At 55.4% G+C, this 18,007-nt stretch overlaps 1 protein-coding gene across 9 annotated transcripts in view; it reads left to right on the forward strand.

The window, feature by feature from the left end:
- PLEKHG3 (pleckstrin homology and RhoGEF domain containing G3) overlaps positions 1-18,007 on the forward strand; it is a 39,959-nt gene that overhangs the window by 12,696 nt on the left and 9,256 nt on the right. For 2 of the 9 annotated variants that reach the window (XM_053673273.1, XM_053673277.1), the window contains exons 1-13: positions 1,586-7,781; positions 11,825-12,005; positions 12,251-12,637; positions 13,702-13,799; positions 15,001-15,070; positions 15,404-15,450; positions 15,560-15,710; positions 15,801-15,932; positions 16,135-16,317; positions 16,527-16,619; positions 16,882-16,968; positions 17,203-17,236; positions 17,601-17,705. In XM_053673273.1, coding sequence (XP_053529248.1) covers positions 12,290-12,637; positions 13,702-13,799; positions 15,001-15,070; positions 15,404-15,450; positions 15,560-15,710; positions 15,801-15,932; positions 16,135-16,317; positions 16,527-16,619; positions 16,882-16,968; positions 17,203-17,236; positions 17,601-17,705 — 1,348 coding nt within the window. In that variant the 5' untranslated portion in view covers positions 1,586-7,781; positions 11,825-12,005; positions 12,251-12,289. Of the gene's footprint in view, positions 1-1,585; positions 7,782-11,824; positions 12,006-12,250; positions 12,638-13,701; positions 13,800-15,000; positions 15,071-15,403; positions 15,451-15,559; positions 15,711-15,800; positions 15,933-16,134; positions 16,318-16,526; positions 16,620-16,881; positions 16,969-17,202; positions 17,237-17,600; positions 17,706-18,007 lie in introns of those variants that run through there. The other 7 variants (XM_053673278.1, XM_053673279.1, XM_053673280.1 and 4 more) reach the window with 5 other exon arrangements.

Genomic DNA, 18,007 nt, shown 5'->3' on the forward strand with positions numbered 1-18,007 from the left:
ACGGTATTCCCTTTTGGCATCTTGGGAGCTGCTTGTGCCTCAGTTTCCTAATCTGTAACGCAGGTAACATAATAATACCTGATACTCACCTGCCCCTCCCCTCTAGCCCTGGTTGTTGGTAAGGCCCGAAGTGTTAATGTCCTCCAGCTCCGTGGGCCTGCGGTGGGGGAGGAGCTGCATAAATGGAGTATTATGGCGCTGGTGAATGATCTGGCTTTGTTATGTGTGTTCAGTAGTTGACTTCCTGCTGTTAGTGTGCCTGGTGTTTAATTGCTGCAGATGTTTGCGTGTCCTCAGCGGTGTGGTACTCACCTGCCTGGCCCTGGCCTCAGTCCCCACCCGGTAGGGACCTGCTAAATTGGAGCGGGAAGCTGCATTTCCTCTGTTAGGGGCCTCCCAGGAATCAAGAATGATAGAAATGCAGAAAGTATGACCCACACGCAGAACTGGTTCTGAATAGGACATTTATTGGAGAGGTTTTGCAGGAGGCGCAGGCGCTGTGATTCCCAGGCTGTTGGTGGCAGCTCTCTGCTCGCCCCAAGCCTGTTAACTGCTCGACTGCCAGTGCCCGAGTGGAAGAATGCAGCTTCCCGGTCCCACACGGCCCTCTCGGTGCTCAGATGGGAGCCCTTTTGAGAAAAGCAGTAGGTACCCAGCTGGGGTCATGCCAGGGGTGCAAGTGGGACGTGACTAGGACTCTGTCAACTCCAAGTCTTGCCAGACCCCTCCCCTGCCACCTCACCCCGCTGGGTGAAACCTGGCCAGCCACAGGCTTTGGGGCCAAAGGTAGGTTTCTCCCTTGGGCGTTCAGACACCTAGGTCCTTGCAGGTGCAGGTGCAGGTGCAGGAAAGACGGCTGGTCCTCTTTATCCTGCCTGGCTTCTTCTAGTGTGGATTTGTCCGTCCTGGCTTGGTAAGAGTGTCCTGTGTCCTTTTTAAGGGGACTGCAAGTGATTCTGCTAGGGGACATTCAGAGTTGGGTGGTTAGAGAAGGGGCCCTTCCTGGAGCGACCCAGCACACTGTTACACATGCACGCACGCACGCACACATGCACCCACATGCACCGGGAAAAGCAGGGTTAATCATTTACTTCGTCCGGGACTTTCCCTTTCCCAGAATCCACAGAGGGTGGATATTAGATAAAATCAAGTAGTGGCAGGTGGAGCAGGTGAACGGAAGTTCTCCCCAACCCTGTCCTGTCCTCGATGGATGCCACCAGGCGGGGGCAATTCTCACTACACTAGTGCCCACCACCTCTGGAGCTCTGGGCCATGGGAGCAGGGAGGTCCAGGGCAGATCCTGGCTTGGCTACGTCTTTCAACCTTGAATCAAGGCCTTGCTTTTCTGGGAGCGGCGCTCTGCTGCGTGGGCCCAGCACTCCATGCCATGTGGACCCCCGCGCTCCAGAACACGGGTTTGGTGACAGCTGCCCTTCTGCCCACGATCTGGGCTGTGTAGCCTCTCAGCTGAGGGAGGAAGCTCCTCTCCTCCCACTTGGGAACTGGTTGGATGAGTTTTCTGGGCCTCCCTGGTGAGGCCCCTGGGAAAGGCAGGGACCGGAGGGGCTGGGGGTGGGGCAGGTGCTGCAGGGTGGAGAGGGGCCTTCCTGGGCTCTGTGGGGCAGCGCTCCCCACGGGGAAGTGTGGGAGGCCCTGCTGTCTGAAGGGCTGGCTGCCTCTGAGAATTGACTTTCGCATGTGAGTCTCTATGGTCTGCCTTGGAAGTCGTTTTCCTACCTTCTCTGGGTCAGGCACCAGGCCCAAGGTCAGTGTCCAGGACAAAGAAGTGGTGTCCTTTGGAGCATTTTTCTTGGTGTAGTGCCCCGGGAGTGAGAAAGGCCACAGCTGTTTGACAGCTTGAAGCGCTTCACCAAAGGGCGCCACTTTACATTTACATGCTTTTCTGGTTGCTGCTGCTTGGAATTGGAGGGGAAATTGCCTCTGGGGGAGCTGTCCCGATGGCAGCCTTGCTCCCTAAATCTAACAGTATGTGCTGACCCCTCCCCCAGTGGTAGGGGGAGCTAATGGCCCCAGGTTTCAATGGGAGATTCCCTTCCAGTAAGTCCTGTGTCTCGGCTTTCTAGAGTAGCTGTTCTCATCCTGCTTTTAGAAGCACCTGATTCCCAGGTAGCTTCATAGCCTCACATTTATCTGGGGCTTCTTCCTGTGTCCCCCTTCACGGGGGTTGTTAATATGCTTCATTCTTTCTAGCAGCTACTCCCTAGGCCTCTCTCTTTCTCCTCCAAACCGTCTGAATGGTCAACACCTTCTTGGGCCTCTGGGTTCTTGGACATTCTGGTTATCTGGACACCTGCCGCCATAGCCCCGCATGGCGGTTTGTATCTTTTTAAGGCACGTTCCCACACCTCGGCTCAGAGCTTTGGTGCCACCTGCCTTGGTAGTGGTTCCTCCAGGCCTGGCTCAGGTGCGTCCTCCTCCATAAAACCATTGCCAATTCCTTTAGTCTGTCCTTGGCCTGCCTTCCAGCCTGGCCACTCGCTGCCAGCTGCCCAGGACCTTGGGTGGTCCAGGTCCTTGAGGGACTCGACTTCCCCACGATGCTGCCTTTGCATCAGATGTCCTCAGAGGTCTCGTCACCTGGCAAAAGCTTAGTCATCATTCGAGACTCAGCTAAAATGTCTCCACCTCCTTTAAATCCGCCCTGTCCTCCCAGGTGATACCAGCTACTCTAACAGTTTATGTAGTCGTACTTTTGCACCAGCATGTAAGGCACTGCTTTGTGGGTAATCTATTACAGGGCTGGTTTCTCCTCAAGAATTCAGTTCTTCGATGACAGGGGCAACGTCTTACTTTTTTCAGCCTCCCTAGTCATACTCAGAAGTGATGCCCCAGACTGAAGGCAGTCTGGAACCCCCAAACTGCTCACAACACCACTCTCTACCTCCATTTGTTATCAGTGCACTTCTTTTGTTTCTCTTGATGGGAGATCACCTCTGGGCAGGGTTCCATGTGTGATTTATTTTTGTATCTCCCACAAGGCTGCCCCAGTGTCTTCGTGCAAAGTGAGTGCTTAACAATACCTGCCCAGTGAATTCTGGAGCTCTCAACTCAGGTAGGAAGAGCAGTAGTGTTATCCCCAAAGACGGCAGACACGTGGCACAAATCGCTGCCTTGCTCCTTCTAGCCTGCTAGGTAGGAGCACAGCTAGGACTGCTTTCCAGTGGTGCTGCGTGAGTCCCTGGGCTCACTCACACACAGTCTGCTGCTCCACCCTATTTGATGTCCCTTGGGACTTAGAAAATGGGTGAACCCCAGGGCTTTTCCCCAGTACCTTGTGTCTTGGTCTTATGTCTTGTCTCTCTGCATGTCCACCCTGAAGCTGGATTTTTGTCTTTTCTTTAAAACCCACAGACCAGTGTCAAGGATGGTTTGTATTGTTCACTTACTTGTGATTTTGCTACCTGACATTACCTTAAATTCTTTTCCTGCTCAGGCCTGTAGTTGCCCATGGCCCTGCTCCTGTCCCGCTCCTGGCAGGACCTGCTCTCTCTCCCGGTGGAACCCCGAGGATTGTGTCTTGCCTGCTACAGCAAAGGACTCTGAATTATTTCTACTTCATCTTCTGGTTTGGCCTTCTGTTGGGCATGGATGTTAGACTGTTTTTTCTTTTCAGCTGAATTGCTTTATATTTGCCTTTATATGAGCTTGGTCCAAACCGATGTTGAGATCATAGATGGTGGATGGTTGGGATCATGGATGGTGGATGGTTGGGAACATGGATGGTGGATGGTTGGGATCATGGATGGTGGATGGTTGGGAACATGGATGGTGGATGGTTGGGAACATGGATGGTGGATGGTTGGGAACATGGATGGTGGATGGTTGGGATCATGGATGGTGGATGGTTGGTGGGGAGCACTAGGTTATGCTTTTAACCTAATTTAACAAATATCTTTATTAATTGAGATGAGGTTCAACATTTTAGGCACAAATCAGAAAATCTTTTGTCCTGGTTGCTTGTGGAAGAAATAATAATTTTTCCACCATCATCATCATTGCTGCCATTTATGGTGGTCCTACTGTGTCTCAGCTGTGTACAAATAGCTTTACTGTTATCATCTTGATCTTGGAGATCAGTGAGGCTGGTATTACTGCTAGGCTCATTTTATAGATGAGGAACTTGAAGGTAGGCAGGGTCAAGTGACTCATACTCTGGCCAGGTAGCTCGGTTGGTCAGAAAATGTTTCTGATTTTCAAGTGGCAATAGGAAAAAGTGATTGCAGCTTTAAAATGTTATCTGACTAGCCCTGGTGGGTTCACTTTCCGGTCAGGGCACCTACGAGAAGCAACCAATGAGTGCAGAAATAAGTGGGACAACAAATCAATATCTCCCCCCCCCCCCCAAAATCAATCGCTAAAAATTAAGCCCTGGCTGGTGTGGTTCAATGGATTGAGCACAGATCCTGTGAACCGAAGGGTCACCAGTTTAATTCCTGGTCAAAGCACATGCCCGGGTCGCGGTCCAGGTCCGTTGGTTGGGTGTATGTGAGAGGCAGCCAACCGATAGATGTTTCTCTCCTTCTTGGTCTCCCTCTCTTCCCATCTCTCTAAATAAATAAAACCTTTCTCAGAAATTAGAAAAATATTTTTAAAAATCAAGTGAGTCTTGCCCAAGGCCACACACAGCCGGTAAAGTGGAGGAGCTGGGTTTCGAGCCAGGTCTGCTTGACTCCAGACCCTGTGGGTCCCTGCAGTGCACTCATTCGTCCAGCTGCGTGGCCCCCTGCACACCCCTGCTGTGTATGCATCCTCTCTTCCTCTGCCGAGAACTCCGGGGGACCTAATGCGGCCCCTCTGTTCCCACTTGTTTCCCACCGAGATGCTCCAGTGCCTTTGAACCTGATGAAGTAGTGAATGCTGCAGCTCCTGAAGGTGTGGCTTCTGTTTGCTCTGTACCCCCCCCCCCCCCAGCCTAGAGGCCTCAGGTCAGGCAGCCCCTGCCGTGGGGGTGAGGGGTGGGGGTGAGGGGCTACGGAGATGGCTCACTGGCAGGGCTGGGTCCCTGAATATTGCCGATCGGGAGCAGTGGTCCCGTGAGCCTTTGGGACCTGGAGATGAGAGGGGTGGGCCCTCTGGGAGCACTGGCTCTGTCTATGACTTCCAGCACTGATTTTGGCTACTCCGTCTTTGGGGACATCGTGTCATTTCCCTGCTTAATGACAAGTAGTGCTGGGGACCAAGTTGATGTACCCTGGCTGTGAGCTGTAGCCATTTCTAATCATCAGTAATTGCTCTCGTTTGCCTTTAGTACGTGTCTATGCGAACGTCTGGCTGGACTGCTTTTCCGGCATATTTGTAGAGGGACGTTATTGCAGTTCCTTCTCCAAACTCCGAAGTAGTCCCTTGGCCACTTTCCTCCCCCCTCCCAGTTTTTTGTGGCCGGTCACTTAATATATAATATATGGCATAGCAGGGCAGCTGGGCTTGTGCTCTAGGCCTTCGGGGCCCAGTAGGACCGGACCGGTGGGGTGAACAAGCAGTCACCACTCCTGGGTGCCTCTTGGCTGACTGGAAACTTGCTGGTAAGTGACCGATGTGGAAACCCATTAGTCTAGGAGGAAATGGCTCAGGCCTTGACTTTGACCACTGTTTATCTTTCATCTAAGGGAGTGGCAAGCCGCTCCAGACACAGTCCTGCAGCCCTTCCAGCAGGTATGTATTGAGCACCTAGAGTGTGCTTTGCCTAGTGGGGGTGAAGGAAGAAGACGAGAAGGAAGACCCAGCCCACTGGGTTTTACTCTTTAGTCCAGAAGAAAAGCTTGCATGTACGAAACCCCAAGGACCAGTGTTTTAAACAATACTCAGGGCCATTAGAATTTAAAGTAGTACTTAGTGACGGTGTCCTATGGCTGTTGTAACGAACTTCACAAACCCAGTGGCTGAAGACATTTATTATGTTCCAGCAAGGCGGGCAGAAGGTAGCCTGGGTCCCCAGGCTGTGTTTCTTCTGGAGGCTCTGGGGGACAGTTTGTTTCCTCATCCTTTCCAGCTTCCGGAGGCTGCCCTTGTCCTCTGACTTGTAGTCCCTCCCTCCCTGTGCAAGGCCAGCAGTGTAGCGTCTTTATCTATTTCTCTCTGTCCCTCTGCTTTGTTGTCACATCAACTGTGGAGTCCTGCTGCCTCCCTCTTACAGGACCCTTTCAGTTACATCACCCCCCACCCCCATAACCTAGGGTAACCTTCCCATCTCAGGATCCTTAGCTTAAGCAGTCTCTCTTGCCATGTAAGGTAACACCCACAGGTTCCTTAAATCTAGGGACTAAGATGTTATATTCTTGGGGGGGTGGGTTGGCATTATTCAGTCTACAATAGGATGTGTGTTGGGGGGATTGGAAATGGTTGAGAAGGTCTTTCTGAAAGAGGTGGTTTGATCAAATTTGTGTAGGGAAAGAGGGCCTGGGACTTAGTCCAGGTTTGAGGGATGGCATGAGCCATGAGCAAATACTGGGGCTGTGCGCTGGTGGAGCCGTAAGGTGCGGGCCAGTGATCTTCCCGTGGAAACAGGATGCCAGGGCCTTTCCTTCCCTTCCAAGGCCCAGCCAAGGGGGGTTTCTAGACTTCAGTCTTTAGGCCCAGAATTCACATGAGAGGGCTTCAATGCAGTTATCATCCTTTCCCTTCCCTGCAGCTGCAGTCCTGCTTGGGAGACCCAGCCACGCTTGGTGGCCCCCTGCAGTTCTTGGGCAGTGGGAAACTCACAAATTCACGAGGGAAAATGAACTCGAGCCAACTGGCCAGGGTTTGGGCGGCCCAGAAACTCTGGTCACACTGTTTGCACAGCCTCTGACAGTTACCATACTCACATTCACTCCCCGGGGAGCCTTCCCTTGTCTTTGTCTGTTCCTGGGGTGCTCAGGGCCCCTGAGTCTCTGGGGAGGGAGAGGAGGGGCCAGAGAGGGAACAGCTTGTGAAAGGGGCAGAGAGCCAGGCCCTCTCCAGGATTCTCCTGGGGAAAGCCTGGGGTTGCAGTGAAAGGTGGCCGCCTGCTGGTGTGACCTCAGCTCTGCCCACTCTCTGCTGGCTGAGGGGCCTGTGGAGAGAAGCGCCTGACCCCATGGGGGGTGGGTGCGTGGGAACCGGCAGGCGAGGGTGGGCTTCTGGGCGCAGAGTTGGGGAGCAGCATGGTGTGTGGCTGTGCTGAACTGCAGGCGAGAGCGCAGCTGAGATCTCTGTGGAGGTTCCCGTTGTTTCTGCCCTGGAAAAGCTGAAAACGTTGTTTGGAAAAGTTGTGCCTTTTCTCTATTGCTCCCTTCTGGTACCTTCTCTGACGAGATTCTGATGGTGGAGTTAGGGGGTGGTCCTGGCGAAGGTCAGAGGCTGTCCGGGGACCCCGTAGAATGTAGTTGAAAGACCCAAGGAGGCAGGCTGCAGTCCCTGAGGAAGGACGTGGCCCGGGTGCAGGTACCGGGTGAACTTCCTTTCCCCTACGTGGCCCGTGCGCTTTGGAGAGGTTGCCTTCGGGGGACACCCCCTCGCTTCTTTCCCGTCTGCCTCTAGAGCAGGTGTGGCGCGTCAGGCTTCCACTTGGGTGTGGGGCGAGAGGATGACATCAGCCTCCTCCGCACCTGGACCCAGCCGCCCTGAACTGAACTGTTTTCTGGAAAGCCTCCAGAGCACCGGCCGGCACAGAGGGCTCACCAGCAAGTGCCCCTTCCCTCTCCTGCCTTCTCAGCCCACTGGTGGAGGAGGGCGGGCCAGCAGGGAGTGTCGCTGAGTCCTGGGGATTCCTCGGGACCAGAGAAGCAGAGGTCCTTTAGGAGGTGAGTGCCTGCCTCTGTGAGACCTTTTTTCTGAGATTGGTGGGGGCAGCTATGTCCTGCCGCCTCAGTGGTGAGAGGCCTGGGGACAGAATTGGAGAGGGGAGCAGTTGTGGGTTTTGGTGGTGTCATTTTCTTCTTGGAGGCAGGGGTGTGGGTCAGACTGTGGGCGTGGTGCCTGAGGCCCAGTGGGGACGAGTAGGGTGCAGTCTTGTGGTGTCAACTGTGCTGGGCACCCTCGGGGCCTGCTGCAGCCTGCCTGCCTCCTGCCTGGGGCTTCTCAGGGATGGTCCTCGTGGGGGCGGGGTAGACACCTAACAGGGATGGCTTATGTTTCACTTAGAGAAAGTTCTACAAACAAAACAGAATACCAGATCTTCCTTCCTCTTCTGCCCCCAGGCTCTTAGAGGTGTGTGTCTGAGCATCTTCTTGGGCTCTTCGAAAGGAAAGGTCCTAGCTGACCTTGTCGAAGGGGGCTTCACAGGCCTGGTATTTGAAATGGTTTTCTAGAAGATTGATTTGCTGATTGATGATTGACTGGATTGGTTCATGCTGAGAGATGGAAGAGGTCACAGTGGGGCAACTGGAGACAGGGCATTACAGGATGGGGCGGCCGTGGGCACCTGTCCGGAGGGTTTGGCTGCCCTCTGCCTGTGCCTCTTTCTGTAAGCCTCCACTTCCCCAGCAGACAGTGTCTTCCAGAATGAGTTTGAAGACCTGAGTTCTGATCTTGGCTTTGGGGCGAGTCTTTTTCCGTGAGGTGATGCTTAGTGGAGAGGAAGGAAGGGTTGGCTCTGCCCAGGGGCTTGTGGGTAGTTGATACCTGAGCTGTCTCTGTGAGGGTCTGATCACACACAGTCATGGCTGGGAACGGGCTTTGGGACCAGAATGCACTCAAATGCAGTGTGATGGCTCTTCTATGTCACTGTCAAGTGGTGCCTACTCACAGTCCCCCCTGGACCGCACCCTGTTTGCTCTCACTGCCCATTTTGCTTTTCATTCTTCCCTGCGGGGTCTCTACATTCATTTCTGGTCCTCTTATCCAGGAAAGAGAGCCTTGTGATTCTGGGTCTCCTGGTCACTGCCCAGCTTTTCTCATCATCCAGGGAATTTATAGTCTGACCTCATGACCACATGCTTTTTCCCTTCTTCATGACCTGCGATCTTTGACCTGGAATCCATATTTTACTGTGTTATTCTAATAGGAGGGTAGATGGTCACAGTGTAGCAGGTCTAGACATAATGGTAAGGAATCTGAACACTCAGCCCTTTGCCTCCGCGGGCCTTTGGGGGGTAAATGAACGTCATGTTAAAAACCCTGCCCTGACTGGTGCGGCTCCGTTGGGCGTCGTTGGTGTCATTCCTCAGGTCAAAAGGTCGCCAGTGATTTGATACCTGATCAGGACACATACCTGGGTTGTGGGTTCCGCCCCAGGTCCAAGCCACGTACAGGAGGCAGCCGATCAATGTTCCTCTCTCACATCAGTGTTTCTCTCCCTCTTTTTTTCTCTCCCCCCTCTCTAAAAATAAATAAAATATTAAAAAAACAAACAAAAAAAACAACCCCTGCTCTGTCAAGTCTTAATATAATATGTCCCCCATGGCTTGCGCTGAGACAAATCTGTGGCATTCAGGGCTGTGACTAACCCTTTGTCTGTGGTCCTGGCTGGTGTGAAATCCATGAGGGAGGCAGGAGAGCACGAACGCAGAAGCCTGAGTTCAAGTCCAGGCTCTTCTTTTGGCCTCAGTTTCTGAATCTGTAAAATGGGGATAATTATAGTATCTAGCTCACAGAGTTTTTAGGAGAGATAAGTGTCTCTAGCGCTTAGAACATTTTCGCTGTTATGCTTGGTGTTAGTCCCAAGAGGAGCCAGACTTGCAGGTGGATACGCTACATTTAATCAGAGAGTTTCAGTGGGAAAGATATTTTAGTTTCTGAGCTTGAAGTGTGCTTATGTTGCCATGCGGTCCCGAAAGAGCGACCCACAGAAGGTTTCCTTTAGAGATCCCTGAGAGAGTGTGGGGGGCGGGCGTGATGGGCGCTGCGGCCCGGCCAGCTGTGAAGTCCATTTGGGACTTGGGCCTTTTCCATTTGGCATCCCTCTAGGGGCTGACTGACCCCAGGCCTGTTCTGGGAAATGTCTTAGGCCCCCACGAGTCCTTGTTCCGTGGTTCCAGCTGGGACTGCCTGACAGGGAAGGGAGGGGTGGGGAGGAGCTGGGGTGGGGGGTGCAGCGTGCCACGTGTTTTGAAGGACACCAGAGTCTCACGGGGCTGGGGCAGAGGACGGGTCTTTGTCTTTCTTTGTGCTGAAATGACAGGTATTACCCTGACGGCTGGTTGTGTAGAAAGGCCTGGCTGGTTAATTTTGAAGGCTCTTTTGGAGCGGAAGGCAAAAGCAACGGTGCTGCATTTCCCCAGGGGCTGTCCTCTGAGATGCGCAATTCCACCCCGATGATTCTGAGATTAATTCTCCTTTGGTTGTGCCTGAAAGGAGGGACAGTGCACGACTGGTCCCAGTGCTGCCGCTGTGTCCTCACCTGTAAAGCAGGAGGCTCACATAGGGCACCTCAGGTGATACCGCTCTTCCCCAGCTCAGACCCACAGTGACAAAGCCCTGTGCTTGAGAGGTCCTTGCTGGACCTGCAGGGAAGGGTGGTGAATAGGTCTCGATTCTCCTGAAGCTTTGTAGAAGTACCAGTTTGTTCACCACCATTATTCACTGGTCAGGTCATTCTTAAAGCCCCAGCTCTTAGGTCACTTACAGTCTAGGATAGGGGGTCGCAAACTCCTCACAGTCTAATGCGGGGAGTGCTAGAGTAGGTGTAACCCTGGGGTGCTGAAAGATTATACAGAGGGTGCCCCAGATTTGGTTCCGGGGGAGGTTTCTAGAGGGCGATGGCTTCTTATCTGAACCTGAGCATTGGGTATAAGTGAGGCCAATTGTGGGGTGCAGCTATGTGGCATGGGATGGATGGGAGGAAATACTGTCCAGGCATAGAGAACATTTGCAAAAGCCAGAGCTTGGGGGGGGGGGGCAGTGTGGGCACAGCTGGGGGCTCTGGTTCCAGGTTGGGACAGAGGCACAAAAAACTGGTGGTGGTGGGGGCAAATTCATGGTTACTGGAGTGACAGTACCTTCTAGGTCCTTCTCATAGCTGTGGTCTGTGATTTGGACGTTTCTGAACCCAAGAACTAAGGGCCAAAGGCTTCAGGTCAGTGTAGGTGTGAAGGATGTTCTGGAACTTTTTTCCTCTGGAAACGGCATCAAATACACATTCTGGAAACCCAAATATTACTTTCTGGAAAGTAGTCTCAGTGAGCTCTGGTCCTCTGGGGTGGAGGCAGAGTGTCTCTGTTTTCCTCAAAGGCCACAGGCCCTCCCCTGACCGCTGCTTTAGGCAGGCCTACCTATGGGCCGTACCATCTGTTCAGGGAATAAAAGTCCACCTGAGGCTGTGTTTGCCTCACCTGGGAGCAGCTTCCTGCTTGCTCTGCTGCCTTGCCGTGCGGCGCTTAGGGAGACTCACCAGTGGCTCAGCCCTGGGGAATTTCCTGTGCCCTAGGAGCCAGGGTGAGTCAGGGACTTGTATCAGGTGCTGGGGTGGGGCAGGGAACAGGGGATAATGTGGGCCCAGCCTTCGTGCCATCTCATCTGCCTTCTCTGTCAGCACCCTGAAATTTTCAGGTTCATGGTGCAGCCACTGGTGCCCTAGAGATTTTGCAGTCTCGGGGACACTGGTGCCTTCTGGTGCACGCGTTGTCTTAGCTTTTAAGAGCCAGATCTTTGCCTGCCCTCATCTGGGGACCCCATCGCAGGCTCTGACAGGTGGGCACTCGGGAGGAGCTTTTCAACAACTACGTTTAGCATCACCATTTGGACTGTGTATGGAGCCCCTGCCCTGTGCCAGGCACCAGGCTCAGAGCCAGTAGGACAGAGCTGGGGCAGGTGTGAGGAGACGAGGCGCTGAGAGGCTAGGTACTGGGGTTCCCTCGGAAGGCACTGCCCCCAGGGCTCTGGCAGGGATGTCTGCTTTGCCTTTCAGGGGCCTCGGTGGCTGAGCCTTTCTTGTCTCCAGATGGGGCCCACACCTTGCTGCCAGCCTGGAACAGTGGCAGTGGAGCTGTTGGAGTCAGGAGGGACTGTTTGGGCCTCCTCGGAGATGCTCGTGGGGCCTGAGGGAAGGGACTTCATGGGGGTTCAGAGTTGCAGTTTTTAAAATTGTGGTAAGATGGTTTTAAAAATAAGATAAAATGTGCACTTTAACCATTTTTAAGTGGCACTGAATGCATTTACATTGCTGTGCTTCCATCACCAGGAATCCATCCACAGAATTTTTTTTCTTGAAACCTGAAACTCCGTATCCATTAAACAACTACCTCCTCCCTCCCCGACCCAACCCTGGCAGCCACCCGTTTACTCTGTGTTTCTGTGAGGACTCAGAGCTTGACTCCTTGTCCGCCCTGCACAGAATCTCCCCGGAGTGCCCGTGCTGGGCAGCGATGCCAGGATGCCCGTCTCTGCCTCCCTCCACCCGGACAGCAGGCAGGAGCGGCCGGCAAGCCTGACCTCCACCACGTCCTCATCCGGCTCCTCCCGTGACAGTCGAGGCACCATGGAGGAGCCCAGTGGCCCCGAGGCCTCAGCCAAGAACGGGGCAGGCTCCCCACGTGGCCGGCACCCGCGCAACAACAGCAGCAACTCCAGCAGCTGGCTGAACAAGAAGGGGCCGCTGTCCCCATTCAGCGGCCGGGCAGCTGCGGCGCCTGCGCACAAGCTCAGCTACCTGAGCCGCGTGGTGCGGGAAATTGTGGAAACCGAGCGCATGTACGTGCAGGACCTGCGCAGCATAGTGGAGGTAAGGCCCTCCTGGCTGCAGAGCTGCGTGTGCCTGCCACCTCCTCTCGGGCTGGCCTTGGCGGCCTGGCTCTTGCATAAACTTATCACCACCAGCCCGGAAGGACAGTTCTTCCTGGCACAGTTATCTCAGAAGGTTTGCTTCCTGTGAGTAGCGGGGCAGCCTCCCATCTGCCACCCTGGGGAAGCTGCTGACTGCTCACACTGCCTTGTGACTCTGGCTCAGACCAGTTGCTCTGGCCGCAGAACTGCAGGTCTCCAGGGAGTAGGCACCCTTGACAAGGTTGGAAGGGACTTCTGCGCTCAGCAGAGACTGAATGAGCTGAAGAAACTGACTCTAGACCCTGCCTGCCTGCTCCCAGATCCCTGCTCTGTGGTTTGGTAGCTGTGGGGGGGGGGGTCTCAGGCACGGGGTTCCCCCCGCTCCTGGCAGCACACACACGGCCTCAGGTTCCGAAATGATGAGGCATCTACCTGGCAGGGCTGTGGAGGTGAAGCATTTCACACTGTGCAGGGCACACAGGAGAAGATGGCTGTGTGGCGGCCCCCAAGGAAGCCACCCACTGTGGAGGGGGTTGCCTAGGGCTGCTGTGACAAATTACCACAAACTGTGTGGCTTAAGACGTAGGCATTTATTGTGTCCTGGTTTAGGAGGCCAGAGTTCTGAAGTCCAGATGTCGGCAGGGCTGGCCCCTTCTGCAGGCCCTGAGGGACAGTGCGTTCCAGGCTCCTGTCCCGGCTTCGGGTGGTTGCTGGCCATCCTTCCTGTGCTTTGTGCCCTGCAGGTGGCATCACCCCAATCTCTGCCTCTGTCTTCACGTTGCCTTCCTCTGTCTCTCTGCTTTCTCTTAGAAGGACACTAGCCATTGGATTTAGGGCCCACCCTAAATCCAGTATGATATCATCTCAAGATCTTAACTAGTTACATCTGCAGAGGTCACATTCTGAGGTTCCAGGCAGATATTAATTTGGGGGTGGAACTGTCCAACCCAGGCCAGTAGGTGATGTTTGAGAAATAGCTGTCCGACGAGGTGTGGCCGGCCTCTGATTCCTCTCTCCTTGCAGGACTACCTGCTGAAGATCATTGACACACCTGGGCTGCTGCAGCCAGAACAAGTTAGTGCCCTCTTTGGGAACATAGAAAGCATCTACGCACTGAACAGGTAGGGAGTGGGCCTGGCATACACTGTGTTGCACCTGTGAGGCCCATCTTGGGGCCGGGGGGGGGGGGGGTAGTGGTGAATCTTGGATGTCCCTGGTGTGGTGGGCTGTGCCGTGTGGGCCCAGGGCCTGCTGTCCGAGGGTGGGGAAGGGTGGCCCAACTCTGTACAAACTTCAGTTAGCTCCCTATAGGAGAGAGGACCCGTGGAACCGTGTGCCCTGGGGTTGAGGTGCTTCCTGTCGGGCAGAGAGGTCATCTGAGGCCGTGAGCTTGTTGGGTTTAGCCTGAACCAATGCCCCCTTGGGACTGCTGGACCCTTGCACACGATACTTTCCCCTCTCTCCCTTTGTGACCCCTTTGTCCTTTCATCTTTGTCTTCCACTTGCACATCTCTTAATTTCTTCTCCGTCTTCCTCCTGACCTCCTGGGAAGGCAGGGCTCCCTGGAAGGGATCTGACCCATTAGGGAAGTGCACAGGTCAGACGACGGGATGGCTGAGGCTGAGCAAGCCCTGGTGAGGGGCTGCTTCAGGGCAGAGGGGCCCTTTGAGGATCCACTGTGTGCTGCCTGGACCCACAGATGCCCCAGAGGAAGGGCAGGGGTCGGGAGGAGCAGAGCTTGAGGGGGCAATGCAGATAGTTCGGGAGGAACCTTACCCCAGGCCCTTCAAGATGAGCAGAGAGACCTCCTGCTGTGCATGCTAGAGCAGTCTGGAAGGAGACCTAGGCCAGATTGTGAGGGGATGGGAAGGGGGGAGCACCCTTTCTAGGGTTTTCTGTAGTGCCCCCATCTAAGACAAAGGGGTTCTGGAGTCACCCTGTCTCTCCTATTACTGCATCCTTTGTAACTGGGGACCTTGGTTCCTTTGCAAGCCCCCTTTCTCTTTTCTTTCTCCTTTAATCTCTGCTTTTGTGTATTTGACTCCTTCTGCCTGCAGAGGAGCCGTGTCCTCTCCCGAGGTGGGTACTGGTGTCCCTTCTTCCTCTTGCTGAGCATGTGGGTCTCCCTTGCTCCCCTTCTTTGCAGTGTTGCTGGATGCTGTCTGTGGTTGCTGCCCCGGGCAGGGCTCACTTTGAGGGTGGAAGCCCTGGCTCTTTGGCATGACACCAGGGCTGGCTGTGTGTCTGGGCACCAGGAGGTTGGGGAGGGGCTGTGGAGGCTGCAAGTGGTCTGGCGTCTGATGACCTTTCTTCCTTACTCAGTCAGCTACTCAGAGACCTGGACAACTGCAATGGTGACCCCGTGGCTGTGGCCAGCTGCTTTGTGGAAAGGGTGAGAAGGGCTGGGTCCTTGCCTCTTGTCCTGTTCTGCTGGAGGCTCAGTGGGACAGAAACTCCTACCTTCACAGGACACCTGAGCCTTGCGGCCCCCTCTCCAGGGGCAGTGCCAGGTGTCCTGTCTGGAATGGGGAGGGTGTTCTGGGGTGGAGCCGGGGGTTGCTGGGTGGATGGCATGTCCCAGACAGATGGGTACAGAGGTGGATCTACAGATGCTCAGAGAAAGGGGTACAGAGTTGCTCTGGGGACTTAGGGTATGTCTTTGGTGCACCTGGGTTTATAGTCTAGTGGAGTCTCTCTGAAATCACTATTTTTGGTTTCTCCTTAGAGCCAAGAGTTTGATATCTACACCCAGTATTGCAACAACTACCCCAAGTGAGTAATGGGGGCGGATAGGGGAGGCTGATCCATTTGGTGAGTCTGGAGCACCCCACTTGCCCACCCAGGCCTTCCGAGGCGGTGACAGTCCTTTCCCCACCCCCAGCTCAGTGGCCGCCCTGATGGAGTGCATGAGGGACAAGCAGCAGGCCAAGTTCTTCCAGGACCAGCAGGAGCTGCTGCAGCACTCACTGCCCTTGGGCTCCTACCTGCTGAAGCCAGTCCAGCGCATCCTCAAGTACCACCTGCTGCTCCAGGTAACCCAAGGGTCCCCTGAGTACATGGGCGGCTGCGGGAGGGCCGGACCCTTGAGTCTGTGGGCTACCTAAGTCCCTGCCTCCCAATAGGAAATTGCCAAACATTTTGATGAAGAAGAGGAAGGCTTCGAGGTGGTGGAGGATGCCATTGACACCATGACCTGCGTGGCCTGGTACATCAACGACATGAAGAGGAGGCATGAGCACGCAGTCCGGCTCCAGGTGCTCTGGGCGGGTGGGTCTGAGCCTGGAGAGGGAGTTTGGTTGCCCTGCAGGGGGAGCAGAGGGGCAGCGTCCGAGTGGGACAGGCTTCCCTGGGGAGACCCAGCAGTGGCTGGATTTTCGGGAGCCTCCAGAAGCCCTTTGAGGTCCCAGCAAGGTCATAAGAAGCCTGACCTTAGGGGTCGGGGCTTCTGTGCCGCAGGAGATTCAGTCGCTGCTCATCAACTGGAAGGGGCCGGACCTGACCATCTACGGGGAGCTCGTCCTGGAGGGCACGTTCCGCCTGCACCGGGTGCGGAGCGAGAAGACCTTCTTCCTCTTTGACAAGGCACTGCTTGTCACCAAGAAGCGGGGCGATCACTTTGTCTACAAGGGGCACATCCCGGTAATCAGGCTGCCGCCATCTCCTCTGCCTCCTTCCTTCCCCTCCTTGACCTTGTCCTTGTCCTCATTGTCCCCAAGTCAGTGCGGATGCAGCTCCGTCCTTCTTCCGATTATCCTCCCTGCCTCCCCAGGCGATTCTGAGGGGCTGGGCTCCAGGTTGGCTTCCCCTCCCCACTCCCTGTGCTTGACTGCCCTCTCCCTCCCCACCAGTGCTCCTCCCTGATGCTGATTGAAAGCACCAGAGACTCCCTGTGCTTCACCGTCACTCACTACAAGCACAGCAAGCAGCAGTACAGCATCCAGGTGAGGGATGGGCCGGGGGCCCAGGCTGGGGACAGACTTGCCTCTGCTCACTGAGCTGCGCTGAGCCTCAGGGCCTCCCTCTGGAAGGTTGGGGTCATTGCGGGCACCCCTCAGGCTTGTGCTGACGAGTTGAAGTAGCGTCACAGAGGCCCCAGTAGAGGCTCTCTGTCCACCTCCGTCCTGCTCGGCAGAAGCATGGCCCACATCGTGTGCCTTCAGGCCTGGGGTAACCCCTGGCTCCCTCTTCCTTGGGTCCTCCCAGGCCAAAACAGTGGAGGAGAAACGGACCTGGACTCACCACATCAAGAGGCTTATCCTGGAGAACCACCATACCACCATCCCCCAGAAGGTGCATTCCTGGGACACCCCCACCCCCAGGTCCTAATGGGGTACAGGGAGAGGGTATCCTTCAGAGCCAGCTGCAGGGTCCACCGGGGTCACCCTCCGGACATTGGCTCCACAGTGGGGGTCAGTTCAGTGGAGGCCCTGGCCCTGGGCCTCAGCAGAGCACCGCAGAGTCTGTGCACTGGGGGCGGCACGGCACGTGGCAAGGTTGTAATGAGGTGGGTTTCTCCCCATCCAGGCCAAGGAAGCCATCTTGGAAATGGATTCCTATTGTAAGTATATGTGGCCTCCCTGCCTGCTCTGTCCCTGTTCGTGTGCCTTTCTATGTCAGGCTGCGACCTGGGGAAACTTTGCCCGAAGCTAAGATTCCAGGGAGCCCCTAGGGAGGCCTGGGTAACTACTTCTATCAAGGCCTGGGGGTCTACCGTGAGCCTAGGGGCATGGCACTGCTGGTGGGTGGACCCTCCATGCCTGATGCTCCGGAACGCAGTTGAAGGGAAGATGGAAGAGGAGGGAGCTTTGGAGGCTCCTGGCCCCAGGGGCTGGGGTGGGCATCAGGGCTGTGGTTGGGTGCAGGCAGAGTCTAGGCCACAGCTGACAGGGTCCTGAAGGCCTGATTGTCTCTCCTGAGTGCAGATCCCAATCAGTACCGCTACAGCCCAGAGCGCCTGAAGAAGGCTTGGTCCTCCCAGGACGAGGTGTCCACCCACGAGGGGCGCCGCCAGGGCCGCCGGCAGTCTGGTAAGGGCTCCGGGCGGAGAGGCATCTTCATGGGCCCCTGACCAGGTGTGGGGGCCCTTTGCAGCAGTATTTGGGGCTGGCTCGCACCTCCAGAAATCCTGGGAAAGGGCAAGGCGGGCGTGTGTGGAGCACCCTCTCCGTGTGCCACCCTCTACCTGGCACCTTTGGGCCTTTCTTGCCCATCAGGGCTGGGCAGCCCCTTTTCCAGGGCCCTAGGAATGCTCGTTCCCTTGGGCCCTGGCACCCTGCTCAGCTCCCTGCCACTGAAACCTCCCTCCCTCACCACTCAGAACGCTGGCGGT

Source organism: Artibeus jamaicensis, unplaced genomic scaffold, assembly GCF_021234435.1.
Source record: "Artibeus jamaicensis isolate MK-2021 breed Jamaican fruit bat unplaced genomic scaffold, CSHL_Jam_final contig_851, whole genome shotgun sequence".
Classification (NCBI taxonomy): domain Eukaryota; kingdom Metazoa; phylum Chordata; class Mammalia; order Chiroptera; family Phyllostomidae; genus Artibeus; species Artibeus jamaicensis.